Here is an 18112-nt window from a genome sequence, read left to right as displayed (position 1 = left end):
GAAGGAACGCAGTGCCTGGGCAGAACTCAGGTTCCCTGTTTCCTTGGTGATGGAGGAGGACCTGGAGGAAGTGAAGCAGTATTCCTCTTCCCCTACAGGCAGCAACTACTCTCTGAAGACAGCCTCTTCCTCTGTGTGGGAAAGAGACACCACCCTGGGCACTCTCCTTCCCTCACAGAGTGGCCCCAGTTTTGACTGCATGTTACCTTGACAATATTCACTCCTGCCTCCTGCCCCAGAGTCCAGAGAGATCTGGCTCACATCCGACAGCCTACCTGGGACTGCTGTGTGGTCTCAGCATGGTGGTGGATATCCTCATGTCATCACTGAGTGTCTCTCAGGGTAGACCACACTGCCACGTCCATGCCAAGGAGGCCCGATTCCTGGGTTTGGAGCCACTTACAGCCACCAGTTTCTGCGTCCTTGTCTTGGTCTGATTTCTGTCGCTGTGATAAAATACACTGACAGAAGGCACCTTAGAGAAGGGCTTAGGATTCCGGGTCAGGTAATCCAGGCAAGAACCAAAAGTGGCTGATTGCATCACAGCTACGGTCAAGAGCAGACAGAATACATTCACACACGCATGCTTCCTATAGTATGCAGCCAGAAATCCCCACTTGGGGAATGGCCCTGCCCACAGTGGGTTAGGTCTTTCCACATCAACTAACAGGTCAAGGGTTTGCCCACAGACCAACCTGAACTAGATGGCCCCTCGCTGAGATTTTTCTCCTGACGATGCCAGGTTATGTCAAATTGACCATACAAACTAAGAGCCTTCAAACCCCAGCCAGCCGTCGTTACCCTGCAGTGCACCCAGCTTCCAGCACACCATTAACCTCTCAGGCTATCCCCAGGAGCCATGCGGTTGTTCTGCCTGAATCTCCTCTCCCCAAAAGTGCCTGTGTGCGGTGAGAACATGGATGTCCATCCTGTCACAGTCACGGCCAGAGCCAGAGGAACCCACTTGGCCTGAAGTTCATCAGCCAGCCCTGCTCCCTTGGGACACAAAGCAACTTCTCCACAGCAAGGCCACAATCAAGCCTCAAAGTAGTGCAGTTCCCCATAGGTGGATCCCCTCCGCAGCTGGCTTGGGCATGACAGCAGTTGAAAGTGACTTGTGACTTATGCCATAGGCTTTCCTCTGCCCATGAGCTTGTAGTCCACTGGGGAGGTGCCTCTGGGCACCTTCTGGGTGCTATTCTGGGCAGGTATGCATGTTCAAAGGTGCCTGGATAAGCTGTGCTACTGGGCAGAACCCAGTGGCTCTGGCATACCAACCTGAGACCCTACTAGTGTTCTTTGCTAGGGGTGCAAAAAATAAGTCTGTGAAGGAGCTTCAGGAAGTGAGTTACCCCAGGGATCCCGCAGTGCCCAGGTTTCAGATATGAGAAGGGATTTGCACACGATAGAGGATGCAAGAAGGAAGGTGTCTAGGGCTGTGGAAAAACCACAAGGACTGCTCACAGCTAGACAAGCTCATTGGGCTTGCAAGACCAAGGCTCTGGCATCCCAGATGCTAAAGAGTGACATAGCTGAAAGCTTCCTTCCGGATCTATGGATCGACATTTGTAAAGCTCAGATGTGTGTGCATCTGGCTGTCACCTGCCTGTCATTCACCATGCTGCCTTGTGAAGCAGGCTAGTTTTCATACAGAATTGGACACGCTGAGTCATTCAGTCTCGTTTTCTTAGTAACCACATTGTCCACTGTTGTGGCCGTTCAGGATGGAACCCCACACAGCATCACCAATCCAGGCCGCTGCTGTGATGCCGTCCCAGGCTTCACACGCGACTTCCAGCTTACGCTGTGGCGCATGCGTACTTTGGAGGAGGATCATTGTCTGCGCTTCATTTCCTTTTGCTGTGATAACACCTCAACCAAAAGCAAAAAGGGAGAAAGAATTTATCTTAACTCATAGATTCCAGGTTACCGTCCATTGTTGTGGAGAAGTCACGACACAAACTTTAGACGGTCCCATCACACCCAGACTCAAAAGCACAGAGAAATAAATACACATGTGCACATTTGAATGGCTTTCTTCCTTCTTTTGCTCAGCTCAATCTGACCACTCTTACACGGTTTAGGACTGCCTAGGAAATGATGCCACCCAGAGTAGACTGGGTTATTTTTTTTAACTTAGACAATTAACTTAGACAATTCCCCCAAAGACATGTCCACAGGTCAGCCTCCTGTAGACATCCGTCACTGAGACTCTCTTCCCAACTGATTGTAAGTCATACCAAATTGACAATTAAAATGAATCGCGGTGAGGAGGATCGATTTTGGAGTAGGTGTCTCCAAAACCTAGAGCCCTAGGTTGGCAAGCCAGGGGTTCTAAAAGACTCGTTAAATGTTGAGTAAAGCCATAGCCTCCAATGCATAGACATGTCGAGTGCGGTCATCCCAAGCAATGGAAACCAAGCCGTGTGTCCACGTGACTGCTGAGGACATTCAAGACAGGAGGCTGTGAATGAAAAGCACCACCGCATAAGGAGAGCTAGAACAATATTCTCTATTTTGGTTCGGCTCACCAGCTTGAACACCATTCCAGGGCTGTTGGAGTAAAGTTTTTGCTTCCCAAGCAGGAAAGCTAACCCTCAGAACCCACGTAAAAGATCTGAGCATGGTGTTGGGCCGTGTGCTTACAATCCCAAACCCGGGGAGACAGAAACAAGTGGATCACGGGCTCGCTAGCTAGCTAGCCTAACCTTTTTGGATTCCAGGCCAGTGGTAGACATAATACTCAAAACAGAATTTTAAAAGCCACCAAGCGAGAGGAATAGCATCTGAGAACCAGCAGCTGACCCTGACCTCCAGCCTCTGCATACACGCGTATGTGTACACACACCTCACACAGAAAGATTTAACTTGGATTTTGAATTTCTCCTTCAGCTGCTTCTGAATCCTGGTGATCTGACTGACGCCAAACATCTGCCCGTACAGATGTAGCCCTTTGCTCAATGTGGTAGCAATGAGCTCTTAGGACCTCATTCCTGGATTTAGTGCTGTCACAGTCTGTGTACTGTCCGTGTTCTAGTATACATGCAGGTGCCCGTGCATTGACATGCAGGGTTGCAACCCAAACATGTGGTCAGCTGACCTCAGGCTCAGCAACCCCAAAGGGAGTATCCAAAGTTCCACCACAAGGATTGTAGTGACAGGGCCAATACATAACCTTCTTTCTGTGGGTGTGAAAAAAAAAAAAAAAAAATGGAGGTTAGAACACAACTTCTAAGTGTCACTCCTCAGGTGCTGTCCACTTTTTATTTGAGACAGGGGTCTCTATTGTCCTTAAACTTTGCCAAACAGCTAGACTAGCTAGCCTGCATGCTCTAAGGGTTAGCTTGCATGCTCTAAGGGTCAGCCCATCTCTTCCTCCATCTCAGCATGGCTGGAATTACAAGCCCGCACCAACCACTCTCTGTTCTTACCATCACCTCTCGGGATTGAACTCGTATCCTCAGGCTTCCGAGGTAGGCACTTTACCCACTAAGCTCTATCTCTCAAAGCCCCATGAGGCTTCCAGTCCGGGTCTACTGGCTGATTCGTCCGAGGTCTGACTCTAAGCTAGAGCTGACTAAGAGAGTTTGGCATAGGAAATTAAAAGGACAGGCTTCTGCAGGAAGTCTGTGGGTGCCTGCACATGTCGAGGGCTACTCCTGTGGTTTTGGGGTTCTTAGTGGGGTATTTATGCCCCAAGGCTCTTTCTGAGAATATCACCTTTTGCCTCCACAGGCCTCCCACGCTAAGTGGCAGCCCCGTCATCTCAGATATCTCCTTGATACGACTTTCTCCACACCCTGCTGGCCCTGGAGAATCACCCTTCAGCGCCCACCACCCCTACATGAACCCCCACATGGAGCACTACCTCCGGTCTGTGCACAGCAGCCCCACACTCTCAATGATCTCTGCCGCCAGGGGCCTCAGCCCTGCTGATGGTAAGTAGTGTTGGTGCAAAAGTGGCAGGGACGTTGGGCGTGGTGCTAGGGGTGACTCAGTGGCTTTGTCCACTCAGCCTGTTTTCCATCATCCTCCAATAACACGTAAAATTACAATTTCATCAATAGATACATCTGTTGATTAGGTCAAAACCCTCATGATCCGCTCATTTCCCCCAAAGCACCACCTCTGTACATTGCATTGGGGACCCAAGCTTTCAACACATGAGCCACTGAGAGATGTTTCATGTCCAGACCATCGCAGCCACATCATAGGGGCAGAATCCTGCTTGCAACACACCAAAGGCTGCGGAAGCTGGTATTAAGTAAGAGATTGTGTGGGAATTTCTCCTTGAACTCAGCATCAAAGGGGAGGCAGAGCAGGGCTGGCTGCTGCCTGAATCTGTTTTCTGTCCCTGTGATGGTCAACATAGATGGCCTCCCAACTCCCAGGAATCCCCTGGAGCTGGAGTTACAGGCAGCCAAGGCTTCATTCCCCAGGGAATGACAGAGTAGACTCAGGTGCTCAAGAAAGGATGGACCAGCTCACTGGAACAGGTTGATTTGAACTAGAAGTGAGTAGAATCACATAATATAGTTACTCTCTCAGATGTAAACTTTTCCTAGGGGCTGAAGAGACAGTTCAGTTGGTAAGTATGACATTGATCCTCCAGAACCCAAGTTTTAAAAGAGAAAATAATCAAAAAATGGGGCCCAGTGGCAAGCACTTGGAATCCCAGCACTGGGGAGGCAGGGACTGGGGTTCCCTTGTGAGCCAGTCTAGTAACATCAGTGAGGTCTAGGTTGAAGAAGAGGCCCTGTCTCAAAAAGACAGTGGAGAGTAACTGAAGAAGGCATCTGGTGTTCACCTCTGGTCTCCACTCGAGCACAGGAAGTGATGGGTTGGCTAGGAGGTCAAGCGTTGAGGCCCCAGGCCAAGGGCAGATTATTTTTCCTTCCTTAAAATCAAATTCTTTGTTTAAAAAAAAGATTGTATTTATATATATTCATTCTATGTGGGTGTGCATGCATGTTTGCATAGGTTCCACCCGGAAGTAAGTATTGGATCCTCTGAGCTGGAGTTAGTGGGTGGTAGAGAGCCACCCGTCATAGGTGCTGGGAACTGAACACGGGCCCTCTACAATAGCAGTAAGTGCTCTTAACTGCTGAGCCACTCCCTTGGATAGTAGATTCTGACGGTTCCCTTCTCCTGCCTTCTGTGACAGTGGCCCATGAACATCTGAAAGAGAGGGGACTATTTAGCCTCGCTGCCCCAGGCACCAACCCTTCAGACTATTACCACCAGATGACCCTCATGGCAAGCCACCCCACACCCTACGGGGACCTTCTAATGCAAAGTGGTGGTGCTGCTAGCGCACCCCATCTCCATGACTACCTCAACCCTGTGGATGGTGAGTACCAGATGGTGTAACGTGGGGCAGGGGAGGGGGATAGGGTGGATGAGGGTGACTGACTGACAGTCCTAGAAAGCAGGTCTTCTATCTCTTCTGTCTCTTTGCAAGTGAGAGACACAAGCAGAAGTCTTCCCGGCTCCCCAACACTATCTACACTGCCAGACATGGGGACTGGGCCTAAGTGATAGGATGGGTGATCTGTGGCTATCACAAAGAATGGAACGCACTCGCTTAACTTTTGGGAAGAATCTGTAGTGGGAAGTACAGACACCACCCACCACTGGGGATTAGTAAGCTAAGATGGAATGGGGTAGACAAAATAGGGATGGAGCATATTAACATGTAGTTTTGGGACATAGAGAGTCAAACGTATCCCTCACTAAGGTGGGGAGGATGCTATTCCAGCACAGAACCGAAGGGGCCAGCCCACATGCTGGCTTGGAGAAGTGCAGTGGGGTCCGGCAGAGGATCAGTATTCCTGCTGGGTTCAGTGTGATTGGTAGAAATCAGGTGAAAGGCAGGAGTGGTGCTGAGGCCAGTGTTCCGGGCTGGGCTGTGCCATCTAGTTGGAACTTGATTAAGGAGTTGTCCTTTGCTGGAGTAAATGAGGCTGTGGAACCATTTGGGGGAGGATTTACAGAGAAGTAAAGAGATCTGATGCTCCATTTGAAAGTATCTTGTTCATGATGATCTGAGAACTGAGTCGGGGCAGGCAGCAGTAGACCCCACTGCTGAGCTGTAGATGAATCGGATTAAAGGTGATGACTGGGTAGAGATGTAAGACACATTCCCAGCAGAGATGTGTACATGGAAAGAGGTATTCATTACTTAGTGTACTCTGTGCTCTGACCAAATATCTAACCTTCCCCCAGTAAACAAAACTGACGAAAGCAGCTTAGTTGTAGTTCACACTTTAAGGAGATCCTGTCCATCATGGTGGAGAAGGCATGGTGGCAGGAGTGAGAAGCAGCCGGTCACATCGCATCCATAGTCATGAAATAGGAACAGGCCATTTTCTCCTCGCTATTCAGTCTGGAACCCTAGCACAGAGAATGGCCCACTTTCAGGGTGGATCTTCTCACCTCAGTCAGTACGTTCTAGAAAATCCTCCACACACATGTGTCCTAGATGGTGATCTTTCCAAGTTAACAGCTGTTATAAACCATCATAAAGAGTCAAGGGCAATGCCAGGGTCTAGGGCCCAAGTGATAGGATGGGCTTCAGTGACGAAGACAGGGCATATGCTAGGCCGCTTTGCGGGGCAGAAGGTCAGGAAGGAGTCTTGGAGTGATGAGGTTCTAAGTGCCCATCAAACACCGTGCCCTTTCTTCTCACTAGAAGCCATCCATGTGGCTGCTTTCCCGGGGTGTCATACCCCCTGACTAGGAGACCCTGGGTCAGCACACAACCCCTACCATGGAAAGCAAAGCAAAGCTCAATGCTGTTGCCCCCACTCCAGCTAGATCTCACTCCACCTGCAACCCTAGAACTGTCCTAGGATGCCTGGGATGTGGGGTAGAGGCGTGGGGAACCACTGTCAACCTCTAGGCTGGTGCCGCCTTCCGGCTGCTGTCCTCTAGCCCTGCTGGGAGCAGCATCTTCATGCCACAGTGATGCATGGTGGGAGGAGACAGACCTGCAGAGAGGCCATCTGGTCCTGCAGGGTAGCAGGTTGGAAACGGACTGTGGCAGCTGTTAAGAGGCCGCCGAGGGTACAAGATTCAGGGTGGGCCCATGTCATCCAGGCCTCAGCTCACATCATAGGCCCCATTCCTGGGCTTCTTACCACAGCCGCCACTGCAGCTCTGTTCAGTGGCCGTGCTCCATCTGAGCTATCTCTCCACAGAGGCAGGACTAAGAGTGCTCCTTCTCCAGGAAGTCTGCCTAGATGCTTCCTGCCTCTCTGAGATTAAACAATCCCCTCCACCACAGACACAAGGTCAAGTTGCTCTGCTCATCCCTGCCATTCCTCCCTCATGGGAGGCTCCTGAGTGACAAAACCGTGTTGCCAACACTTCGCTGAGTGTCTGTCCCTCCCTTCAGTGCCTTCCCTAGGGAATGTCGGGTCCAGGATTCAGCCTGGTGCATGGTATTAAGTCCCATCTGTGGGGCTCTTTTCTCATCCTTGTCTCTGGCACAGTGAAATCAGGAATTGGGGAGGGTGCATCCTGGATGTGGTGTTTCCCAGTGTTGCAAACCTAGCACAGCTACACAGCAGGAGGGTATTGAGCACAATATTGCGATCAAGCGCAGAGTCATGCCCACATGGCAGCGTCTACCATGCTGGGAAGCCCCCCTCCAAGACCTAGAGCCAGACCTTGGACATCACTGGCAAGTGGACAGACGTGTTGATGCTGTGGCTAGGGGACCAAGTTGAGCAGGTGGCCCGCACAGCAGGAGCAGAGCTGGGCAGACCGGAGTCATACTGTGACAGGCATCCTGAGCGCCTGACTGGGTATGCGTCTCCATGAGGTGCCATGCATGCAACAGAGAGAGGAATGGGTGTTTTTCCTATGGCTGCAGTGAGGACCTTGTTTAGGACGAGCGAACAAGTCCCCAGGCCTCTAGGTGGGGTTCCAAGCCTTGCTCTAGCTGAGCCACACCATCCATTGCCAGTTCCTGAGCTCTATCCTCCAGAAGGCAGCTGGGTCTGGATTTGGCAGAGAGGAGCAGGGCAGGATGCAGAAGGAGCCAGTATGATAACTTATGGACCGAATCCATGTCCTGCTGTTCCCCACCATTCTCGGGATAGCGTGGCCTAGAGATGGCAGTGAGTGGGCAGGGTACATGAAGCTGACTGAAGGAGAACGTAGTAAAGGTAGAATGAAGGTAAATGTGGCCTAGTTGCTGTATACACTGGGTGCTCAATTAATGCTGGATGTGACCTCTCACTACCCATTTCCCTCTTCCTCTTTCAAATCCACCCCCATCGCCAGGGGCCCATATCTTAGCTGTATCTGCATCCCCCCAAGCCGTGTACAACTCTGAGCATCATGTCCTCTTTACCTCCCCATCCATCGTCCCTGGGCGTGCTGGACGTGCTGGGTGTGCTGGGCATGGCTTGTCCCCCCTCTCCCTGTATTGTTGTTATTGGAGTTGTACCGTGGCAGCAATAGCAAGCCAGGCTCAGCAGCCCATCCTCAATGCCAGCTAAACAGAGCAGGAGCAGTGAAAAGCAGAGAGAGGGGGTTAGTCACCGTGGCCACTGGGAAGATGAACAGAGACGTTTATGTTCTGGTTTACATGGAGGGCAAGAGTTGGACATGGCTAAGTAGTCCTGGTCAAGGTGTGGTCTAGCCATCAGATCTCTTCCCTGCAAAGTGGTCTGGCAAGTTATCAGAACTGTGTGAAATCTCTTTCTAGGAGACACACTCCCCCTCCAGCAGCACGAGGTTTCAGCCCTTTCCTTCTCCCAGCATGAGTCTCCTGGGGAAATTCCATTTTTATTTACTTATTTATTTATTTGTTTGTTTGTTTGTTTATTTATTTATTTTTGAGTATGTTGTCAGATAACCAGTGGGATGGACAGAGGTGGCTCTTTACACTGCCTTCTTCCTGCAGCCTCATTGCTGGCTCCCAGAGCAGGTCCCCCTGATGCTTCTGCTCTGAGGATCTGCCGGTCTGCCATGCCTGAGGGCTTGAGTTCTGTGCAGCTACAAAGGCATCTTGGGCATCAAGTCCTGGGCACCTGAGGTGCCCGTGGAATTCCAGGCACCCAACTGTAGCCAACCTGGGTTCCTTTGACCTAAGACAGCCAGCCCTGCTGCTGGACCGGGTGGCTCATGGCCTTTAAGACCTGATGTGTAAGGATTGGCCGACACAGGAGACCAGGGAGAGAAAGGTGCAAGCTAATTAGAGCAGAAACCACTGGAGGGGACAGGGGAGCTGCTGGCAGCTATGGTTGGCCTCGAAGGGACTGGAGACAGCTCTGTTCCCCAGAACATCCAATATCGGCTGCACCTATCTAAGAAACAGGGAGGCCCCGGGCAAGAAGAGTTCATGGCTGGTGGAACAGCCACCTCCAAAGGCTGGATAACTTACCATAGCCACCTCCTCTCTCCTCTTCTGCATTCAGATCCGCAGATCCCCAGACACCTGAGCAGGACTTGGGTGGTGACTGGAGAGTGCTGGGGACTGGTTTCATAAACCCAAGAAAACCATACCAAGTCATAACAGTCTTCCAGTTCTCCTGCTCATGCCACTCAGCGGGGGTTTTCCGGGCAGATTTACTGTTTTATTTTTCTCTCAGGTTGGAACCTCACACATGCTAAGTGTGATTACTCTACCACTGAGCTAGGCCTAGACTTTTCTTTCTTGTTTTCTTAAGCTTCTGTATTTTATTTATTTATTTATTTATCGTGCCTGTAGGAATGTGCCTGTGCCTGCCACTGTACTCGTATGGGAATTGGTTTTCTCCTCACACCATGTGGGACCGGGGGATGGGACTCAGGTCATCAGACCTGGCTGTAAGCACCACCCTCAGCCATCTCAGATCTACCCCAGCCTGGTCCAAACCTTGGCTCAAACTTGGCTTCAGAGTTTTGAAAGTATTGGGGGTGTTTCCACCCAGCTTAGGTACCTATGCAGATGCTCAATCTGCTGTTTCTGAAAGAGATGCTAAACAAGGCTGAGGCTTGCCCAGCCTGCCTCCAAGGTGTTCCCCAATCCTCTTTCTCCCCTTAAATAGACCGCAGGAACCAGGGAAGCCCCTGCAAACAGCTGTATTTTCTGCAGCCCACCCCCACAGGATGCTTCAGTCCCCTCCTGGAAAACTTAGATCTTTTTCTTACCAAGTTCCCTTTTGCTCAATACTCTGACAGAAGAAGTGGTGTGCACACTCATTCACTGTCTGCTTGGGGTTGGGGATTTAGCTCAGTGGTAGGCGCTTGCCTAGCATGCCAAAGGTCCTGAGTTCGGTCCCCAGCTCCGAAAAAAAAAAAAAAAAAAAAAAAAAAAAAAAAACTCACTGTCTGCTTCTCAGCACTCGTCCTAGTTAGGCTTCGCTATTGCTGTGATAAAGCACTGATCAAAACCGACTTGTTGGAGAAAGGGTTTATTTCATTTTACAACGTCCAGGGGACAGTCCCCCACTGAAGGAAGCCAGGGGAGGAGCCCAAGGCAGGATCCTGGTGGCAAGAACTAAAGCAGAAACCATGCAGGCTGACTTGCTCCCTAGGGCTTGCTCAGTTTGCTTTTTGATACAACCCAGGACCACCTGGCAAGAGTTGGCACCGTCCACAGTGATCCGGGCCTTCCCCACATCAATCATCAATCAAGAAAATGCTGCCAAGGACTTGCCTGCAGCCAAGCTGGTGGAGACAATCTCTCAGTCGAGGTTTCTTCTTTTCAGATGAGTCCAGTTTGTTCTCTCTCTCTCTCTCTCTCTCTCTCTCTCTCTCTCTCTCTCTCTCTCTCACACACACACACACACACACACACACACACACACACACAAAGAAGTAAACATGATGCCAGGCTAGGTTTTAGGCACTAAGCATGAAGCTGAATCCCATATCAAGTCCCGCCCCCAAAATGCTCTCAGTCTGTCTGGCCAGGCACCAGGCCCTTTTTTGGTAAGCACTCCGATGCAGGTCCTGACCTGACCTGACCTGTCCTCTCAGTCTCCTCTCTCAGCACCTGCCTTCATGTCTCCAGACGGGGACACCCAGCAGAGCAGAGAGCGTTCCAGAGGCTTTGCGTGCCCAATAGAGGCACAGAGGTAGGATCTGCCAAACTGTGAGGCACCCTGAGCGGAAGCCTGGTGGGCTTGGCCCTCAGATCCTTCCTTCTCCAACTCAACGGCATCATTTTAACTGAGTCAAGGACCCAATGCACAACAGTGCGTTTAGCATTCATAACTGATTTGACTTCAGGGATTAAATGAATGGTTCTTAAAATGCGTCTTACTTAAAGGTTTCACAAAAGTGAACAGACACCATGGCCAAGGCAACTCTTATAAGGACAACATTTAATTGGGGCTGGCTTACAGGTTTAGAGGTTCAATCCATTATCACCAAGGCGGGAGCATAGCAGCCTCCAGGCAGGCATGGTGCAGGAGGAACTGAGAGTTCTGCTTCTTCATCTGAAGGCTGCTAGCAGAAGATTAGGCAGCTAGGATGAGGGGCTTAAAGTCCACGCCCATAGTGACACACCTACTCCACCAAGGCCTTACCTTCCGGACCAAGAGTATACAAACCATCACAAAATGGAACATTTTTTTAGACAGGGACTCATGTAATTAAGGCTAGACTTGAATTCACTATGTAGCTGAGGATGACCTTGGATTTCTGATCCCCCAGCCTCTACCTCTCAAGTGCTAAAATTATAGGCCTGTACCATCTTGCCAATTTATGTGTTGCTGTGTACGGAGCCCAGGGTTTCATACATGTTCGACAAGTACTCTACCAAGTGGGCTATAGCCCCATTCCTAGAACTTTCCATTTCCTCCCCAAAGGGGCAAACTTAACCATAAACAGAAGGGAATGTCTCTGTCTGAGAACCACAGGTGTCTCCTGGACTTTGTGTACTCCCATATGTGGGGCACAGTAGATGGGTCAGAAAGACAGCAAGGCCTGACAGGGTCAGAGACCAGTGCCACTCTACACCCTGGGCCAGAATGAGGGTGGGAACAGAGCCCCGAGGTTCTGGTACAATCTGGCCTCTCCCTTGATGTCCTTCCTTCTTCAGACCAAGAGCTGAGGCAGCAAGAAAGCAACAGAAGCAAGGCTATCCATTCTTCTGCTTGTGGCTCTGCAGAGATGGAGGAGTTCGCTGCTTGTGGCCAGTCCCAAGCATGGACCGTTCTCACACTACGCTGTTGACACTGGCAGTGTATCTGCAGGGCGGCAGCAGTCACAGCCCACCTCCCCCCCCCATCCCTCTTGAGAAGACTGAAATGTTCTGATTGAAGTACTGTCTGCTCACAGCCCTCTAACTCCTCCCAGCTGTGTGTTTTATTGTCATATTGACGCTAATGTGACTCGGATGTCACCTCCATCCTGATACTCATTCTTTATGCAGCCCGCGGATCCAGGGTGGGGAGGCTCAGAAACCGATGGCATTGATCTCACAGGAGAGAGGCAGACATCGCTGGGGTCTCAGGGGACTGCTCCAGGCAGGAATCCAGGCCCGGCCTGGGACAAGGGGGAGACTGAGGCTGAGGCAAACAACTGTGGGTCCCACAGGCTGCTGAGCACAGGCTGGGAATGAACTGGGTAAGAGGTCCTTGGGTGAACCCGAGTTGACCAGGATACAATTCTACTTCCCCACTTGGGGAACTCAAAGCCCAGACCTTGGCTTTGCCCTTGGGACATGACTGGAAATGGGGCCACTGGCCTCTAAGTCCCTAGCTCCATGGCCATGCCATGGAGGTTCCCTCATGAGGAAGATGAGGGCTTGAATCAGTGAAGTATACATGGGTAAAATACTTGGGTTGAATTCCTCAGAACACAACCTGAGAGTGAGCTCAGAAAAGACCTGGGCCAGCTGCAGCCGATCATACCTGGATTCTCAGCACTGGGAAGGTGGAAATGCAAGAGTCAGGAGTTCAAGGCCGCCTTCAGCTACATCACATCCTGTCTCAAAAAAAGGAAAAATTAAGTGGGGTGAAGTGAGGAAGATTTGGCTCATTTATAAAGGGCTTGGCTTCGAAAGCAAGAGGACGAGGACAGGAGTTCAAATTCCCAGAACCCATGTGAAAAACAGGAGGGTGACCCGCAGCTGTAATTCCAGAGATGGGAAGCAGATACACAAGGATCCCTGTGAGCTCGGAGGCTAGCCAGCCTAGCTGAATCAGTGTGCCCGGGCCAGAGGCCTAGGAGGAGAGGAGAGGAGAGGAGAGGAGAGGGGAGGGGAGGGGAGGGAGAACTAACAGACTAGAGATAGGTGGAGAACAGGCTGCATCAGACATCCTGTAAGGGACGGCAGGCAAGTGGCCGGTCACTCGGTGGCTAGCGTTAGGACAGGCAGCCACCACAGATGGATGGCTGCTGCGAATGCTCCAGTCCCCAAACATAAATCACAGGAAAAGCACAGGAAATGAATGCCAGGCTTTTCTTCCTATTTAGTGATTTATCAAGGGAAGAGGCGCGTTAATAAACACATTTCCCTCGGGGGCCAGGAATAACGGAGATGAATACTACTGTCAGTTTGGGCCTGCTTCCTCTTGTTAGGGGCACCCGAGAGGGTGGGAGTCAGAATGTTAGCAGCAAAATCTCTTTTTGAAAAATATATGACGATGGGCTGTGGTGATAGCTCACTCAGGAAAGTGCTTGCCTTGCAAGCCTGGGGCCCTGAGTTCCGTTCCCTAGGATCTCTGGGAAAAAAGATGGTGTGCTGGGGCACCCACTGGGGAGGTGGCCACCCAGACTAGCTTCCTTGGTGAGTTCTCTCTGTGTAAGACACCCTGTCTAAACAAGAAGGTGGACGGTTCCTGAGGAATGGCACCTGAGAATGTCTTCTGGCCTTCATGCACATGCATGCACACAAACACATGAACATATATACCAAAAAAAAATGTGTATGCGGAAGGCATGGGTGAACGCTAGAGTCTTCATGTCCCCCTCGTTTCATAACATAAAGTCTCTCGGAGGACCCCCATTTGCATCTTTCTTTCTTTGAGGTAAGGATTATCAAGGCACAAAATTGAGGTGCTCAGAGAGTGCCTGGATGGAGGCCTGTCGGGGAAAGTGCGGTAGCTCATGGCCCCAGGCTCAGACATCTTTTCTAGACTTTGGGCCTTTCCTTTATCCTAAACGCAGGCCCGCTCTGCCCATCCACACCCTTGGCAAAGCCCTGGGAGTTAGACGTTTCACCCAGACGTGTGGACAGGGTCACAGGTACCACCGTCAGGCTCTGTCTGACTTCACGGCATGTTGCCTGCATTGAAGGAGGCTGGGGAAGTCTGTATGATGCCCTGCCCAGCATTTCGGCAGGACCAGGACTGCTTACAGGCAGCAATGCAAACCAACACATGTATATGAAGTCCCAGAGGGAGGCCAACAATGCAGAGAAGCCATTGCACCTGGCAGGTCTCTAGAAAGCAGAGACACACCCCAGCATTCACTTTAATTTGCTGTGGTCCAGGCCTCCCATCACCTAACTTCACACCTTATAGCATCCCTGAAGGGTGCTGCTACCATAACACCCCTACTGTAAAGTGTGAGGTGAGACAATGAACCAGACCACTTCTAGGACATTGTTATCTAGAGGAGAGATCCAGAATTCCTTGGGGGGAGTGGGGGATGGTGATCGGGGAAAGAGCTATGTTTGTGCGTGCGCGCGTGTACTAGTCAGGGTTCTCTAGAGTCACAGAACTTATGGAATGCCTCCCTATATTGAGGGAATTTATTGTGATGACCTTCAGTCTGCAGTCCAACTAACCCAACAATGGGCAGCTGTGGATGGGAAGTCCAAGAGTCCAGTGGTTGCTCAGTCCCACGAGGCCAGTGTTTGAACTGGTCTTCTGTAGAAGTGGGTTCCAAAACATGTGCTGGCAGAGGAAGTGTAGCATCGCAGAAGAGTGAATCTTCCTTCTTCCAAAGTCCTTCTGTAGGCCTCCAGCAGAAGGTGTGGCCCAGATTAAAGGTGTGTGCCATCATGCCTAGATTTGGGATTTGCTTTGTCCCAGGCTGACCTTGAACTCTGAGATCTCCTTGACTCAGTCTCCTGGGATTAAAGGTGTGTACTAGCTTGCCTGGGCCTAAGATTTTCATGGCCATTATGCCTCAAGATCTTCATGCCAAGACCTAGGTCAGAAACTTGTGTCTTCAAGCCTCACGATCAGGATCACAGGTGTGCCCTCCAATTCTGGATTGTAGTTCATCCCAGATACAGTCAAGCTGACAACCAGGAATAGCCATTACAGTGCATATGTGTGTTAGGAACCCTGACTTGTAACCCTGTTCAGTTTGTTCCCAGTGAGATTCTCTTCAGTGATGAAAATGGGCCCATCTCCATGCCACACCAAGGCATGGGGAGGTCATGAATATTCATGAGGTGGGAGGAGATTCTGTGATATTAACACGCCTTTGGTTGGCTGTCTGCTCTGCCAGCATCACGGTTCTCCAGCCCACGTGTGACCCCACGACTGAGCCGCAAGCGGGCTCTATCCATCTCCCCGCTCTCAGACGCCAGCCTTGACCTACAGCGCATGATCCGGACCTCTCCCAACTCGCTGGTAGCCTACATCAACAACTCCAGGAGCAGCTCAGCAGCCAGCGGTTCTTACGGGCATCTGTCAGCTGGTGCCCTCAGGTGAGCCCCAACAACAAGAAGGGCTAAGAACTGGGAGCTGGGCTGGGGCCAGGGTCTGGTGTGGCAGGGTCTGGTCTTACAGATGGAGCTTTATAGAGACAACACAGAACTTAATGCTGGTATGTCAACACGCTAGGACAGGAGAGCCCTATAAGCTCATAGCCAGCTAGCATGGAATATGCTGTTGGAAGGTGAGGACTGATACCCAAAGTTCTCTCTGCCTTCCCTGTGTATTCCAAGGCACGCTCCTTACCTACATTTGCTGACATTTATACACACACGTACACACGTACAGTTGTTAATGGAGTAGCTTTTCTAGTATTTACAAGAGAGCCAAAGGATCTAGTTGTCGACTAACATAAAAAGCCACACCTGGTGTGACGTTGACGCAGTCCATCTAGGCACATCTCAAGGGCTAGTGACAGGTCTCACCGTGGTGCCGTCAAAACTGTTTTCTTTCTGCTCTGTGCAGCACTGGACCTTCCTGAGGACTCAGATCCCAACCAGTGTGACTGAAATGTGTGCCTCTCCTAGCTTGCCACTCCTAAGAGGGCTGCACGCAGGCGCTTACACAGTTGTTTACAATACCTGCTGCGTAACACATGGCTGTCACATTGAGCATTTTAAATGCTAGCTGCTGAAGAGCAAGTTTGAGGCTTGGTGGGGCTGGAAAAATGTCTCAGCTATTAAGAGCATTGGCTACTCTTCCAGATTTGCTTCTCGGTACCCACAGCAGGCAACACACAACCACCTATAACTTCAGTTCCAGGGGCTCTAATGTCCACCTCGGGCCTGTATGGGTACCGATCCACACGTATCCACACATAACACACACTTACAGAGCCACAGACATATAAATAAATATTAAAAAATAAATCTTTTTAAAAAATCGAGGCTGGCATAGCTCTGAGATTGGGGCTTTGTCTTTGCCCCTTTTGCAAAGGTAAGGAGTGTCCTGGGTCTCTGACTGTAGGAGCATGTACTGTGGACAGGAGCCTCAACATAGGGGGTCCTCACGGCAGCTCACACCACAGAGATGCTAGGGGAAGCAAGGAGGAAACCATATGTCTCTGCGGCACAGCCTTAGAGGCCACCAGCAATCCCCTCTTCCCTTGCCAGGAAAAAGTGACCCATGGCAAGTGTGAAACAGCCTGTAAGTGTAGCAGAAACTAAAGCAGAGGGGAAGCAGCGTGAGCTGAAGGGCTCAGTACCAATGAGGGAGCGCAGTGGTCCACAGCCAAGCAAGGTTCAGATAGACAGCAGAGGGTTTCAGGGGTGCAGCTTGGGTCAGAGCAGAGAAGCAGCCAGGTGTGGGGCCAGCCTGCCCAGGGTCAAGGTTGCATTCAAGGAGCTAGGCATGGGAAGTAAAGCTAAGTCAAGACATCCATTGTCACTGCATGATTAACAGTTTTGCCATCTTGGGCCTCAGAGTACAGTCCTCTCTGCCAGGGACATTGGTTTGACGGCGAACCCACTCCTTCTACCAACCTCTCCTGTTCTCCATTGCAGCCCAGCCTTCACCTTCCCCCACCCCATCAATCCCATGGCGTACCAGCAGATCCTGAGCCAGCAGCGGAGCCTGGGTTCAGCCTTTGGACATACACCACCCCTGATCCAGCCTTCACCCACTTTCTTGGCCCAGCAGCCCATGACTCTCACCTCCATCACCGTGCCTACCCAGCTAGGCAGCAATAGCAGCAACTGTATAAGTGATGCCAACCAGGTAGGTGGGTGCGGGGAGCTGGGGTGGGTTCCCCCAGGGCGATTCATGCTAGGAGCTGGTAGGGATCTCTGCACTTTTGACTGTTTGGTTGCTTTTAGGACAGAGATCACGAGGTAGAAAGGGCCTTAAACTGGGTCAGAAACCCTGGCCTGGGCCCATGGTGAGTTCCGAATCACTCAGTTTTGTCTTTTGTCCAAAAAGCAAGCGGGGATGGAGAAACCCTCTAATGTAGGGATTCTGCATGAAGAGACACTACACATATCATGGGGAACAAGGTGTTGACCCACCCCCTACCACACACCCTTGTCTCTGCTGGCCCTGGTTGGAGGACCATTCTAAGATTCAGTTTTTGATGTTTCAAAATACAGAAGTAAGGAGATGCTAGGGAGATAAGTCGCTGGCTGAACAGCTTGTTTTGCAAGCATGAGGACCTGAGTATGATCCCCAGCGTCCATATTCAAAATGCCAGGCATTTCAGGGCAGTGGGTACACATGCCTTTAGTCCCGTAACTCAAGAGGCAGAGGCAGAGGCAGGGGCAGACCAATTTCTGAGTACAAGGCCGGCCTGGTCTACACAGTAAGTTCCAGAGCATCCAGAGCTACACAGAAAGACCCTGTCTCAAGAAATAAGGAAGTGCAAAAAAAAAAATCTAGGCATTGTAGTGCGTGCTTGTAATCCCAGCTCTAAGGAGGTGGAGACAGTGGATCTCTGGGCTTACTAAGCAGACAGATTAGCCTGATTGGGGAGTCCTAGGTCCCAGCGAGAAACCCACAAAAAGACA

At 50.9% G+C, this 18112-nt stretch overlaps 1 protein-coding gene across 1 annotated transcript in view; it reads left to right on the top strand.

The window, feature by feature from the left end:
• The first annotated feature begins 3794 nt into the window (after positions 1 to 3794).
• Gli2 (GLI family zinc finger 2) overlaps positions 3795 to 18112 on the top strand; it is a 32967-nt gene continuing 18649 nt past the window's right edge. The window contains exons 1-4 of the mRNA XM_032915614.1: positions 3795 to 3938; positions 5165 to 5350; positions 15406 to 15607; positions 17117 to 17330. Coding sequence (XP_032771505.1) covers positions 3845 to 3938; positions 5165 to 5350; positions 15406 to 15607; positions 17117 to 17330 — 696 coding nt within the window. The 5' untranslated portion in view covers positions 3795 to 3844. The remainder of the gene's footprint in view (positions 3939 to 5164; positions 5351 to 15405; positions 15608 to 17116; positions 17331 to 18112) is intronic.

This window comes from Rattus rattus, chromosome 10 (genome assembly GCF_011064425.1).
Source record: "Rattus rattus isolate New Zealand chromosome 10, Rrattus_CSIRO_v1, whole genome shotgun sequence".
In the NCBI taxonomy this organism is placed as follows: domain Eukaryota; kingdom Metazoa; phylum Chordata; class Mammalia; order Rodentia; family Muridae; genus Rattus; species Rattus rattus.
Note: the sequence above shows the minus strand (reverse complement) of the source record. Positions and strands in the feature narration are given on the sequence as shown.